This window comes from Hemitrygon akajei, chromosome 25 (genome assembly GCF_048418815.1).
Source record: "Hemitrygon akajei chromosome 25, sHemAka1.3, whole genome shotgun sequence".
Lineage (NCBI taxonomy): Eukaryota > Metazoa > Chordata > Chondrichthyes > Myliobatiformes > Dasyatidae > Hemitrygon > Hemitrygon akajei.
Window position 1 is genome coordinate 46,383,090 of NC_133148.1, and position 15,756 is coordinate 46,398,845.

The window sequence follows — 15,756 nt, forward strand, 5'->3', positions numbered from 1 at the left end:
AGTAGATGCAAAGTGTTCCCTTACACAATCTACTGTCAGCTGCCCTGTCTCATTCTGAAAAAAGGCATCGAGTATTCCACACACTCTCGGTGGGACTTCTCCATGCGGATTAAGGAAACTTCCCTGTGTACATTTCACAAACTCCATCCCTTTTATAGAATGGGAGTCCAAGTCAATATGTGGAAAGTTGAAATGACCTACCATCACAACCTTATGTTTTTTACAACTGTCTGTGATCTCCCTACAAACTTGTACCTCTAAATCCTGTAGACTGTTGGGTGGTCTATAATATAGCCCCATTAATGTGGTCTTAGCTTTCCTATTCCTCATTTCCACCCATAAAGCCTAAATAGAGGAGTTCTCCAGTCTCTTCTGACTGATCACAAGTAACACCATTCCTCTCCCTTTAATCCCTCCTGCATTGACTTGTCTAAAACAATGGAACTCTGGAATATTGAGCTGCCAGTCCTGCCTCTCCTGCAACCAAGTCTCACTAATGTTTACGGTATCATAATTCCTTATGTTAATCTATGACATGAGCTCATTTGCCTTTCCTATAAAATACTTGCTTTGAAATATACACAGCTGAGAACATTGCTCACACCGTGCTCAACCTTTTAATTCCTGACATCTATCTCCAGAATCTCTCCACTATCTTTCCTGACCCTCTGGTTCTCATCCCCTGCAACTCTAATTTAACCAGCCCCCACCCACACCCCCCATGCAGCATTAGTAAACCTTCCTGTGAGGATATTAGACCCCTTCAGTGCAGATGCAAACCATCTGCCCTGACAGACAGATGTTTAACTGCACCATTGCAACAGAACAGTTCCCAACAATGATATGTTTCATTTAGTTAGCATCACACATGAACCAGATGAGGAGCAGCAAAGTTAGTGGGGGCAAGGAGCCCTCACACAGTGATCCAACATCTTTGACACAAATATATTGTCTGATCAGTGGTTGGCACTCTCACCTCTTTTGTCAGATGGCCGTAGGTTCTAATTTCTTTGACCATTAGTTGACAGCTGATCACTGGGACTCCTGATGCAGGAAGGGTTTAGACACCATAGATACAAAGACACCTATTTTTCCCCAAGTGTGCGTCACCTACCACACCTCATGTCGAAGGTTCCTTATTTCCTGTCTCCAAAAATCACAGCTAAAACATTTTCAAATCATATTTATTGCACTTGGATCGGTACATTGACACAAACAGAGATTTAATACATTGTGCAGTCCCACACAGGGTTGAAATCCATTCAAACATGGCAGAAGAAGGTCTTAGGATGTACGGACAAACTCAGAGGTTTGTGGTGAATCATGTTTGTTCCTTAATTTGGTTCTTGATCTTAATTTCATTCTTAATTATTTTAAAAGGTCCAGATCTTAAACATGTTTTAATCAGCAAAATAACCCTCTGTGATAATTAATAATCATAAAACTAACAAAACTAGGGTTTCATGGATTAAATCACGCAGTATTACACACAAGATTTAAAACTATCAGTCAGAACAAGTGAGACATTGACCAGGGTGGGTTTGCTGTGAGATTTATTGATGCTTCGGAACAGGTTGGTTGTGAGCGACTCATGACCCACCACACAGGAGAAAGTGGTGCCGCTCTTCCACTCCTCAGGAGAAACCTTCAGCTGACTGGTCATTGTGTTCCAGCCTCTTCTGGGGTCCTTGGTCACCGGCTGGTTCACAAACCCTGTCTTCAGAAGGGTGTCATTGGCCATCCAGGCCACATAGATGTCTGCGGGAGAGAACTTGGTGACCAGGCACATCAAGGTCACAGTCTGATCGGTGTCTACCTCATCCGATGATGGGGGGAGGAGGTAGACGTGAGGACGAGTCACAACACCACCTGGAACAGAGAGAATCTCATTCAGAATGAATCTTCCAATAATTCCCTCCTTACCCAACACATTCTGGTCTTGTACCTACATGAACAATTTCTAAATCTGAGAGACTTCACTTTATCTGAAACTAAAGGCTTTTCCCTTTCTGCTCATCATTGGGATTTGTGGAGTGGAAATCTTGAACCTGCTGCATTTTACAGCTTCCAGCGAGGTTAGTCCATTCAGTTCAATCAATGGGAGTCGCTGAACACAGCAACTCGACAGAAAGTGGAACTCAGCCCCTGGACTTGCATCATCCTGTGCTGTTTGTTCCATCTCCCCTGGAGCAGGGGTGGCAGTCTCAGCTGTGTACGTGTAGAGGGAGTGAGAACCTGTGGAACTCTCTCCCACAGAAAGCACTTGAAGAATTATCATGTAATATATTCAAGAATGGGTTGGATGTACTTCTTCATGTGAATGGGTCAAAAGATATCTGGAGAAAATAGGAATATTGATTGAGTTTGGATGACCAGCTGAAACCAAACTGAATGGTTCAGATCGAGAGCCCCAGTGACCTGCTCCTGTTCTCATTTTCTATCGTCTATCACAGTGCTGGATGGTGATAAATCTGTTCAATTGCTGAGATCAGACTCACACTGAATTCTGTCCACACGTACCTGTGTCCTTCCTGATGGATTTCTTCACCGGTGTTGGCAAACTCTCGTCCTCTATCACACACGAGAACTCAGCCCCACTGTTCCACTCTGCAGCAGGGACAGTCAGTCTGCTGGTGATCATGTCTTCACCTCCATTGCTGTCTGGACCCAGAGTCCTCACCCCATCTTCCCTCTTCCTTCCGTCCACCTGCCAGGTTACACTGAATCCCTGTAAATCACTGTGAACCACCTCACACAGAATGGTTGCTGTCCTCTTTGTCCAGATCTCTTCGAAGGAAGGTTTGCTTAAAGTGACTGAGGGGTGGGTATCTGAACAGACATCTGGGAGAAACGTCACAATTATTATTTCCCCATTTCCCAATGGATGAATTTCTCACTGACAAGACCAGCATTTCTGTTCGTCTCTGGTCGATGATTTGCCAGTCCTATCAAGAGGAGATGAGACCAATCTACATTGGTGAAGAAAGGAATCTTCCCTAGGGTAGACACCCTGAGGGAATGTAAATGAACAAGATTGACCCTTGCATTGTTTTTGCAGTTTCATGGTCACTTAAACTGTTGCCAGCCACTCATTAAAACAAATACAGAAAATAACCAGTATTTCAGACTGTGTTGGTGGAACAGGAAACAGAGCAAAGTATCACGTGAAAATCTTGCAGAAAATACACTTCATATTACAGAATTTATGAGAAACATTTAGTTTTTGTGACTAATATTAAATGCACACTTTTTCTCTGTTTGGTGTAACTAACATTTGCTTCTGCTTTGTCAGAATGCTGTGTGTTCAAGCCGCCCTCCAGAGGCTTCTACACATTGTCCAGGCTGACTATTCCCACACAGGAGCAGAGGGAGAGCTGCTCTGCTGGAAATTCAGTCCCAGCTGAGACTCTAATCAGAGGCTGGGATTATGTTCAAAGGTAAAGGGAGGGAGCATTTTGAAGATGAGTATCAGCGATTTCCAGAGTGTCTGTCCAGTGAAATGATCTGGATTCTCCTCCAGTTCTGAAAGTATTTTCTGGGATACTATTGTTTCGATGGTGAAAATGTGGATTATGTTGGTTGAGAGCGGAAAACAAACCGATGATTGGCCAATTTAAGTGCCAAGCGAGATTAAAAAGATGATGGCATTGAGGCTGAGTCAATGGACAAACCGGTATTCAGCTCACTACTCTGTGAGGCTTCCCTCACCTCAGCACTGAACTGACTCTGCAGCTGCGGCCTGCAGCCATCGGCACTCACCTCAGCACTGAGCCTGGCTCCGTGGCCGTGGCCTGCAGCCATCGGTCTCCTGGACTGGTTGCAGTGCTGAACCGGTGACGTGGCTGTGGATTTACTTCAGGGGACTCTGCAGTTCAGGTTCAGTGGATTGTTTGTTTGAATCTTTATATTGTTTACACAATTTGTTCTTTCTTTTTCTCACATTGGATGTTTGACTCTGAATTCTATTCTGTTTCTTTGCTTTGTGAGTGTCTGCAACAAAAGAATCTCAAGGTTGTATATGGTGCACAGACTTTGATAATAAATGTACTTGGAATTTTATCAGTTCCCTCATATAACTATACCAGAACTACACTGTGATTTAGTGTTGACCTTGAATTCATAGCACAATGTAAACAATTTCAAAAATGGGGTGAGGAACCAGGACCCTACCTTGGACGTTCTTCACTTGCTTCTTGATACGGGTGTTGGAGGGGGGATGAATCACTGTACAGCTGAAGACTGATTCTGTCTCCCACTCCTGTAAACTCACGGTCAGGAAGTGTCTGGCACTGAAAGTCCACCCCTGCTCCAGAGCGGTCGGTGTAGCGGTGGTGTTGAAGGTGATCACGGTGTTGTGTTTCTCCCAGATGACATTTATTTGGTCCGGGTAGAACCCAGAGACCACACACTCCAGTGTGGCTGTTTTCCTTTTCTTGGTCTCTTCCTGAGGTGGAGGCAGCAGTCTGACCTTGGGACTTTTTATCTCGACTGGAATAGACAAGAAAACAGGAATTCTCAAACATTTTGACTCCGGTAACTAATGCTGGCCATTTAATTGCTGGTCTCTTGCCCACCTTTGGTACTATTGGTCCGTGCTGACACTTGGGAAGATGAAGGAGATTCCTGAGCAGAGCACTCGTACTCCACCCCACTGAACCACTCCTCCACACTGATCTGGAGTTCGCTGAGGACTCTGTATCGGGACCCGTCCCTCTCCGCTTGATGGGTGTGAATTCCTTTAGTTTTCTCCTTCCCGCCCACGTGCCAAGAGATGTGGATATCTTCGGGATCTGTACAGAGAACCGTGCACTTCACTGTCGAAGTCTTGCCGATCCACATCTCTTCAATGTCGGGATTTTGAATAAAGACTGACAATTCTGTGGATTAGAAATGGAAATGCTCAGAATCTTATTGGAGATATTTCTATTGGTTGCGTTAGGTCAAGACAGATCATCAGTAAGATTGCTGCACTTAATGTAAACAGAAACACCCAGGACTGAATCACGTGTTTCACATTCCTCCAAGTTTTGATTCAGAAAAGAAAATCAGAACAAAGGATGTGCTAATCAGTTTTGAATCCCTTTCTAATAACTGTACCAATTGGTTCACTGTGAGACAGAGAAGCGTGCAGATTTCTCAGCAGAGACACAGTTCAGTATATTCTTTGCTTGGAGTCTCAGTGCCATTGATCAGTAACAATGAGCACTGTGAATCAATGAGAATCCCTTTCTCCATCTGGGCTGAGCCTGGGATTCACTCAGTTTAATAACTTCACATCCTGACATTCCAGTCTTACTGTGGCTGTGCCTCTCCTCATCTCTGCAACCTTCACCGCCAACACAAACTTCAGAAAACATCGTGTTCTTTCAACTCTGCTCCCTCATACACCTGCACTACTTCTGCTGGTGCCTGTGGTTTTAGCATTCCTGCTTACAAACATTGAAGCCGCTGTCTCTCTTGAAATGAGCAGCCATGGTCAGAGTGCGTTGTTAAGTTGCTGGGCTGATGAACTGGGAAAATAGTTTCAAATCCCAACCTGGTGGATGGGAGTGTAAATTTAATTCATCAGTGCTTTTTGGAATAGAAAGATGTCTATGGAGGTATTTGTAGTGTCATTCCCTGTGATCACTTCCGGAGAGAAGTCCCATCTGATCCGGCTGGTCTGTGACTCCAGACCTGCAGCATCACGGCTGAACCTGAATCACCATCAGGAATGAGGCAGCAAGTCCCTCAGTTCCAGAGCGATCAGTGACTGATAGGAAATGATAAGTGAATAAAACAGCTCTTTGATCAAGTGTTGGGTCACCTGTCCTCTGGGTTAGTGTCAGTTTTGTGTGATTGCACTCAAGTGAAGTTGCTGAGGCCGTCTCCCAATGCACGACCATCAGTTCACATACACTGCAGCTCTCTGCACTTTGTGTACACCATTTACACACTCGGTCCCCTTTTGCTCTTTGACATTTAGTGTGGAGGCTGATTGTGTTTGTGTCATGGTTGAGTCCTTCAGTGAGACTGTGAGTCAGTGTCTTTGTCTGAAGAAAGAGCAGATGTAACACACACTGTCCAGTCTGACTGGGACGGATCATCTGACAAAGTATGATGTGTATTTCTTAACCTTTCTCATGTCAGTAAGATTATGAGCAATTTTCTTTTAAAACAGAAAGTCCATGGGTGTAGTCTAGATGATCATTGTTGTTGTGTAATATCACAAATCTGCAAACCTCGGTGTACACTGAAGGGTCACGGAATTGTGAATCCCAGTTTACTCAGCACTGTGATGTTGTTAAACGTGTTTTGGCAGATTTCTCAGTTCGGTCCCATATCAGCCTGGTCTTGATGTTCAGCAGTCCCTGGGAAATGCGATCCTCTCATAAAACCTGACGAAGTCAAGATCGCTCCCCTTATTGCTGAATTATTCCACAAGAAGCATAGCATTCTGACAGTGCTTGGGTAATTTTAACAAAACATTGTCCTTTCTGACATTCTTTGGGATCACTGTGTTTCCCTCTTGGACTGAATTCAGTGTCCCGCACGTGGATCAATGTAACTTTAACAAATTGTCTGATCCAGGAATTACACACAAAGCATGTCAGATTGGACAGGAGACTGGGTAGACCCCTGTGTCTTGTCTCACCAATTTGTCTTGTGCCCAACATTATCAAAGGGTCATCCGTCCTTTGACTGAGTCAATTTGGAATTTCAGCCCCATTCACCTTCATCACCTCGTGCCTCACAGCCACTGGGTGAAAAACAGGTTCCAGTTCTTGCTGACTGGAGTCAGACAGGAGGGAATCTGGCCAAGGAAACTGGAATTGGGATCTGAGTCACACTGAAGCAACAATGTCCACAAATGAATGAGTGTATGGACAACCAGAAACACAAGAGGTTCTACAGATGCTGGAGATCTTGAACAACACACACAAAATGCTGGAGGAACATGGGAAGTTGGGCAGTGTCTATGGAGGGAAATAAACAGTCGATCTTTCGGGCCAAGTGACTTCACCGGTACTGGAAAGGAAGGGGGCAGAAGCCAGAATAAGAGGTGGGTGGAGTGGAGAGGAATACATTCTGTCAGATGAGAGGTGAGACCAGGTGAGGGGGAAGGGTGTGGATGGGGAGGGGGTATGAAGTAGAAAGCTGGTAGACGATAAATGGAAGAGATAAATGGCTGAAGCAGAAGCAATCTGACAGGACAGTGGACCATGGAGGAAATGTTCAAGAGGAGGGGAACCAAATGTAGATGATGGGCAGATGAGGAGAAGTGATAGAATGAGGCAGTATCTAATATGGGGGATTAGAAAAAAAGGGGATTAAAGGACCGGGGGGAGATTACTGGAGGTTGCAGAAATTAGAACTCAAGCTATCAGGCTGGCAGATATCTGGATGGAATATGAGGTGTTGCTACTCCAACCTGACTTTGGCCTCACCAGGGCAGTAGAGGAGACCATGGACAAACATGTCAGAATGGGAATGGGAAGTCAAATTGAAAAAGGTGGCCACAAGGATAATAGGAAGTTAAATAGAAATGTGATTGAAGAGGTAGTCAGTTTGAATCGTGTTTTCTTCTCTCTTTGTTAAATTTCCATCCCAATGGATACCAGGGGCGGGTCGGGAATCCATGGATAAATGGATTGTTATGAAATTCAATGACGAATTGTATACACAGCCAATCACTTTATTTCACACTTTCCTGCAGAACAATGATACTGTAGGGTAGAACCATCGGAGAATGTTGCATTGAGATTACTCTGGTAAAAGAACCTTGGCACAGGCTCCGAAAAACAGCTGGGACATTTTCCACCTGGAAATGGAAGATTCATAGATTTAAATGTTAGATATTTTCAGCTCTTTTCCCATGCTTGGAAAAAAGGGAGCCCCACATATTCCCACTCTCTATCCTCTGTATATCGCATCCTATCGGGATGAGGTTGTGTCAGCCATGATAAATGCATGTGTTCTCTGAACCTGGTCAAGGATCTGAGGACACAAGGTCACAACATTCACTCGAGGATTGGGCATCAATTCAAAAATAATCCAGGCACCTACATTTCAGTGAGTGGTCAATCGACAGAAGAGTCTTTCAGGAAACACTGGAAACAGACTCTGGGGACTGAAGCAAATATGAAATTGCAGAGATATTTTTTGAGGAACTAACACTGAGAAGACAGTGAAAACGGGAAAGGGAGATTTTCTCCAGATGGTAAAGCATGGGACGTGAGCTTTGCTCACTAACTTATTTTCATTATAACTGCAAACAGAGACAACTAAAATTATTGAGACAGAATGGACAGGTGACCTCACCTTATACCTTTCCCACCCAGTAGATGGGGTTAAAGCTGCTGGTGATATGAGTTGATTCAAAGTGCAAAGATCATCTGTACATCACACAACCAGATTGACAGTAGGGACAGGAATTGTGTGGGAGTATCAGTTAGGTAGTTCAGTGCTGTAAGTTAATTAATTTTTCTTCAGACATCACTCACCCTCTTGATACGTCATGTTGACCTGACCACTAAAACCGGAAGGTGCGTGATTCACTTCACAAGTATATTCCTGTTTCTTGGTCCATTCCCGCACAGGCACTGTCAGGTAAGCGATTGTTTCAAATCCACCATCAGATCTCCGAGTGGAAGGGAGAACGATGCCTGCTTGGGCAGATCCAGCTTTTTTCCAGGATACTTTAACGTTGTCAGGAGAGAATCCAGATATCACACAGCCCAGGACAGCATTTGTTTGACTGTGGATCACCTCCCGGGATGGAACAAGGGAGCTGAGCTTCGGAGCTGTAACACATTTAATATCTGTCAGTACATGATTGCTTGGCCCATGCTTTAGATTTCATTCCCCCTCATCCCGGGCTAGTTCCCCAATTCCAGCCCTCTCAAGAATGTTGTTAATTTACTGATGATCTGATGGCTCACACCAGTGAGTGGGAGGGCTGGGTGTATCACTTGGGCCTCCCAGCAGTGTGTCCCACTATGCTATGATAATGCAGAGAGGTGGGTCATGGGGTTGAGGTGCAGACCTGCCATGATCTAATTGTTGAATGGAGAATGACTGATACCAGCTCCTGTGAGCAGGAGTACATGGTGTGGTACTGTTTCCACTGGCGAGTTTGGGAAACACAATTTTACTTTCAATGGGAAAGAAGAACAGATGGACAGGAGGGAATTATTTTGTTGTATCTGCAAAGGCTGGTTCAGATCTGTGAGAAGATGGTTAAAGAAGGGCAGTGGGGTGGATTCCTTCATCACATTCACCAGGGATTGCTTTTACCAGAAGAGGGGGAAGCTGCAGGGTGGAGGGGAAAGTGCAGGAGGAGTGGGGTAAAGTTTAAATTGTTGTTCTATGTGCAGGGGTACGATGGGCCAGCGGTCTCTGTATGTGTACAGGAGCTGATCTGTAGGGAGGTTTTTGTGGGATGGGATGGTGGAGAGGTTCCTGAAAGGAGTGGATACACTGGAGGCAGATCAGCACAAGTTGTTTCCTCCACCCTCCACTGATACGGAGTTTCATTGAGTTCAGGAGGACGTCTCCCCCCATATCAATTCCATACGTTTTCTCACTGTCATTTTGGTGAGGAGTCATACTGCCGTTGTAAGATTAGAATAAAGGAGTTAATTGCCATGCCGAACATTATCTGACAAAGGTTCGTGTTCCAGATTTACGCTCTGAGATCAATGCAGCTTTTAAGAGAAAATTATGTCTCATACTAACATTGAGGTTTCTGGAACTCTGCTGTCACCGTCCCTGCCTTGCACGTGTAGACTTTATTCTTCTTCCAGTCTGCCGCAGAGACTTCGAGCAAGCTGCTCATCGTGTACTTTGAATTTTGCCCCAACACCGCCGGGTATTTCTTGATTCCTGTGGTGATGTCCCCACTGTTAGTGGACCATGTCTGACTGATGCTCTCAGGCTGATAGTCCTTGACCAGACAGAGGAGCCTGATGCCTTGGTCAGATTCTATGTTGCAGGAAGGAGTGATGTAGACTGATGGTGTGAACTTGACATCTGAAATAGAAAGAAATTCACAGAAGTTCTGTAAATAAATGCATTACTGGCAGAGGAGACATGTTATACATTACCATTACTAACTACTGTGCTGAAGTCTGAGACACATAAGCTGGGATGCCCACCCGACCCCTCCACTGTACTGTAGTAATTTTATGTATTGCACTGTACCTCAGCCACTAAAGAAAAACAAATTTCATGACAGATGTGAGTGAGGATAAACCTGATTCTGATGTGGGTCTCTATTGTGGACTGAGAGTGGGAAAGAGAAGGGAGTGAGAAGCATCAGAGAGACATTCCGGAAAGATCAATAAACCAATTGTTTTGAATCAAGTGACCTTGCCTGTTGTCTCAGAGCTGGTTGGAACTGCACCCGTGCCAACTGCTGCCCCTGCTCTTTCACCTGCCCCACACCCCTCCCATGGCATTCCACTCTCACCATTCCCAACATCCTTTGCTCTCACCAGATTTACAAACTCACTCTCCACTCCTCTTTGACAAATATGTTACTACGGAAAAGTCTTAGGCACGCTAGCAATATACATAGGCCCAAGATCTTTGCACAGTACTGTTTATAAATGAGTAATTTCCAAAATTATTCACCCCATGAAACAAAACTCTCACCACTTCAACACCCAGCTGGGAATCTGTGTCACTGAGCTCAGAGGCTATGGGTCAGTCTCACAGTGGAGGCTTGAGCCCACAGTCACAAGTGTGCCCCAACACCCCACCCAGAACCGTACTGAGACAGTCATCCAATGTCCGATGTGAAGTCGATGCCAACATTGAGTTTGCCTTCTTTACCACAGACTCAACCTGTAAATTCACCTGGGAGACTCGCACGAGGACTCCGAAGTCTTCCGCACTTCTGATGCACCCTCTGCACTACTTGATGCATCTGACACCGCCTCAAAATTCAACCCATGCAACTGAGGAAGAACTTCAACCGCACCGAGCCTGTGGGAATTACAAGCCAAACGCCTTCCCAACACACCAGGCCAAGAATCGCACTGAGATGAATGGTGACTGTGATCCTTTGACAAATCTAGTCTGTGAGGGAATCATTGAGGTGGAATCCCCAGTTTAATCCTGGGAACTCCAGCAAGGCCCCGTGTCATGTGGTGGAGTGTGGTGACAGTTCTGGTGGCATCTGTCACTCAGTAAATCTTGGTGCACAGTGGTCTGTGGAACTGTGAGACTGACTCCAGTGTAAGTGGCTAGACACTGGTAAATGGTTCACATCGGGAATGCCAGCTACAGCCAGCACCATTCAAACCACAGTATCTTCAGTTTCCCTTATATTGAGCAGCAGGGGAAAGGGATGGTCAGCTGTGGTCTGAGGAACCTTGCTGCTGTTTATCAGCGTCAACCCTTGACAACAAGGGAGTTATGGGACCAAAGACCTGGGACCATCAGGACGACCATCAATAATCTGTGTCTATCTATTCATCTACCACACAGTCAGTAACTTTAAATTCCTGGGTGTCACTATCTCAGAGGACCTGTCCTGGACTCAGCATATAAATGTAATTGCAGAGGAAACAGGACAGTGCCTCTACTTCCTCAGGAGTCTGTGGAGACTTGGCATGATGTCTAAAACCTTGATAAACTTCTATAGATGTCTAGTGGAAAGTGTATTGACTGGCTGCATTACGGCCCGGTATGGGAACAGCAATGCCTTTGAATGGAAAATACTGCAAACGATAGTGGATTCAGCCCAGTACGTAATGGGTAAAGCACTCTCAACCATTGAGCACATCTACATGAAATGCTGTCGTAAGAAAGCAGCATCTATCATCAAAGATCCTCACCACCCAGGCCGGGCTCTTTTCTCACTGCTGCCATCAGGCAGAAGGAACAAGAGCCTCACGACTCACAGCACCAGTTTCAAGAACAGTTACTACCCTCAAGCATCCGGCTCTTGAATAAAAGAGGATATTTATGCTCATCTATTGAGATGTTCCCATAAACAATGATCTCACTTTAAGGACTCTTTACCTTGTTATTTATTGCAATTTATTTAGGGTTGCATTTCAACAGTTTATTGTCTTCTATGCTCTCGCTGTTTCATTGATCCTGTTTACAGTTACTATTCTATAGATTTGCTGAGTATGCCCACAAGCAAATGAATCTCAGAGTTGTATGTGGTGACATATATGTACCCTGATAATAAATTTTACTTTGAATTTTCAGACTTCAAATGAAGATTTTCCAATGGCGAGGAGCTTTAGGAATTGTAGGCTAAAAGTGACCATTCCCTTCCAACATCACCCAAACAGACTAGATTGTCATGTTGTAGTTCAGCTTGTGGACAAGTGACACACTGCAGAAGTACTTGCTGGGTTGGTAAAGGCCCTGGGATGTTCTGGGGTTGTAGAAGCCAATGAAAAACAAATTGTTTTCATCAAAATAGGAAAGGTACGTTACATCCGGAGTCTCTCCGGTTACTGGATGATTTCTGGATGATTTCCCTCCAGGATGAATTTATATTCAGTAATATAAAACTGGAAACAGTGTAGTTGCCAGAAATCAGACTGACGGAGTTTGGTGAAAGGTCACTGATGTGAAACATTAACTCTGTTTCTCACCCCACAGATGTTCCCTGAGCTGCTCAGTGTTGGCAGTGCAAGAGGCACAATAATGTCAGTCGGTGAGATTTGCAGCTGAGGATCTTTTACATCCCGGGACCAGCAGGTGGTAAGTACAGTTCTGTCTGGATCAGTGTTCCTCTGGGTCTTTATAAAAACACCCATCAAACTGATAGCAGGGTGCTGGGGTGAAGAGGGGAACTGGATCTGGGTGGGTCACAGGGTGCTGGGGTGAAGAGGGGAACTGGATCTGGGTGGGTCACAGGGTGCTGAGGTGAAGAGGGGAACTGGATCTGGGTGGGTCACAGGGTGCTGGGATGAAGAGGGGAACTGTATCTGGGTGGGTCACAGGGTGCTGGGGTGAAGAGGGGAACTGTATCTGTGTGGGTCACAGGGTGCTGGGGTGGAGGGGAACTGGATCTCGATGGGTCACAGGAGCTGGGTATTTGTACAAAACGATCGATGGTGAATCAGCAGATCGGTGGAGGTTCAGTCTGATTTCAGTCTGTATTGTAGTAAGTGGCTAGAACATCGGGGAGTATGAACAACAGATGGGCAATTTTATTTATTCATTCGTCTTTTGGAATCTGGGCTTTGCCGGTAAAGTCTGAATGAATTACACATCTGAGCTGTCATTCAGAGGGCTTTTGGATATAAACACATTGATGGGTCATAAATAGGCTCATAGAACACATAGAACATGGAACATAGAAAACCTATAGCACAATACAGGCCCTTTGGCACACAAAGTTGTGCCGAACATGTCCCTACCTTAGAAATTAAGAACTAGGCTTACACATGGCCCTCTATTTTTCTGAGCTCCATGGACCTATCCAAAGGTCTCTTAAAAGACCCTGTTGTATCCGCCTCCACCACCATTGTCGGCAGCCCATTCCACGCACTCACCACTCTCTGAGTAAAAAACTTACCCCTGGCATCTCTTCTGTACCTACTCCCCAGCAGCTTAAACCTGTGTCCTCTTGTTGCAACCATTTCATCCCTGGGAAAAAGCCTCTGACTATCCACACGATTAATGCCACTCAATTATCTTTTTCACCTCTATCATCCTCCATCGCCCCAAGGAGAAAAGGCCAAGTTCACTCAACCTGTTCTCATATGGCATGTTCCCAATCCAGGAACCATCCTTGTAAATCTTCTCTGCACCCTTTCTATGGCTTCCACATCCTTCCTGTAGTGAGGCGACCAGAACTGAGCACAGTACTCCAAGTGGGGTCTGACCAGGGTCCTATATAGCTGCAAAGGGTAAGGATGGTAAGGACCAGAGATCTCCTTCCCTGAGGGACATCAGTAAAACTGAATGGTCATCATTACTAATGACTGGATTTAAAAACAATACCAATTACTAAGATGATGGAAATCTGACCACAGATCCAAATCTGTTGTAGGTTATGGTGAACTAAGTCATCACTCCGAATCCAACCTTGAGCCTGTCCATTGGATCACTGTGTCCACGGTGTCCTGGACAATATTTCTCCTTCAATAACATCACCAGAACAGACTGTCTGATCGTTCTCACTTTGCAGTTTGTGGATTCTGCTGTGTGCAGAGTGGCTCCACATTCCCGACTCTACAACAGGGCTGTACTTTGAAACTACTTCATTGCCTGTGAAGAGCTCGGGGACACCATGGAAGGTGTCTGTAAATGTCAGCACTTTATCTCACAACCACTTTTACTGAATCACCAGCAACACTGGTTAATGTAGGAAAACACTTGTTAAACAAACCCAGTCGGGGGATGGAGGAGGGCAAGAAATTAGAGCAGTTGCTCCGTCTGTGAACTGAGAATAAGCAGTTCATTTGAACAGTAAAGTTCAACTCGTGTCCGGTGAGCGTGTGATGGGACAGGTTGGGGGAAGCTTCACTCTGTGTCTAACCTCTGCTGCCTCCGCCCTGGGAGGGATGGGACAGTGCAGAAAGATCTTTGTATCTAATCCGTGGCTGCCAGGACAGGACATGGGAGCTGTAATCTGCATTTAACTCATGCTCTGTGTACCCTTGGGTGCTTGTTGGAATCCCTTTGAGGAAGCATTTCCCAGATTTACAAGATAAATACTGATTTCAGTGAATGACAGAGCAGAGAGTGAGGCCATTCATCCGATAGTGTCTGTGCTTCCCTTTAGCTGAGCAAACGCAATAAACCCATTGGTCTCTCTGCTCTTCCCTGTATCCCTACAAAAGGCGGATCTCCTGTTCCCTCTCTACACTCACTATTGGCCACCACCATCATTCAGGCGGTGTGTTCCAGATCACAAACCCTCATCAACAAACCTTCCCTTAAATGCTCCCCTATTACACATTATTGACGTGAACGCTCCCCTCCCCACCCCACCTGCACCACTCCCCCCCTCCCCCACCCACCAATGCAAGGCTGCCCGGAATGTGTGAAGAAATTGTGATTTCAATTCCCTGCCTTACCTTTCCTGCACCACTTCCCCACTGCCTTCCCAACTCCAAAATTCTTCCCCACCATACCTCACCTCCTCACCCATCAGGGAATAAAACTAAAACCTTAATCCCATCAATTAATCCTGGGATATCGCCGATACTTTTGCTGTATCCCGGGACGGACCTCACGCCGGACATTACATGATGGGACTGACACCCACCTGTACCCTGGGGATATTGAGCCATCAACCAGATCATACATGTGTAACCATTCCCTCAGATTATGTCTCAATCCCATTACCTTCAACATGAAAGCAGCCGACAGTAAAACCCGATCCCAATAACTTGACACTGAACAGATCCATTGTTGTCACTGACAGGGAACGAGTTCAACTGCACTGAAACGCTCAGCCCCTGAACGTGGCTTCAGTTGGTGCTGAGGATCAGAAGCCAGACTTGAACCAAACACTGAGCTCACTCAGCACAACCGGCCGGTGTCAAGGCACAGTCTGGTGACAAGATCCGACCCCATTCCCCTGAGCCTGTCCCCGGTCTGGGGACAGTTCACTGGTGGGGTGGGGTATGTACCCTTGTACTGTTACTGGGCTCTAGAGAAACCCGCCGTTTCGGGGAGATTCATGTACTCGCTCTAAATATCTCACTGATTTCAGTTAAATCACCGAATTCGCTAAAACCGTAAATAAATAAAATTCTATTGCGTGAAGATACAATTGAGAAGTTGGTCTTACCT

General features: G+C 45.4%; 1 gene segment (V, D, J or C); it reads right to left on the reverse strand.

Annotated features, from left to right (window-relative positions):
- Window positions 1–1,168: 1,168 nt before the first annotated feature.
- LOC140716605 (Ig heavy chain C region-like) overlaps window positions 1,169–15,756 on the reverse strand; it is a 104,868-nt gene continuing 90,280 nt past the window's right edge. Inside the window, 6 exon segments of the C gene segment in view lie at window positions 1,169–1,869; window positions 2,521–2,841; window positions 4,171–4,488; window positions 4,575–4,877; window positions 8,484–8,783; window positions 9,718–10,011. Of these exon segments, the coding sequence occupies window positions 1,484–1,869; window positions 2,521–2,841; window positions 4,171–4,488; window positions 4,575–4,877; window positions 8,484–8,783; window positions 9,718–9,817 (1,728 nt within the window).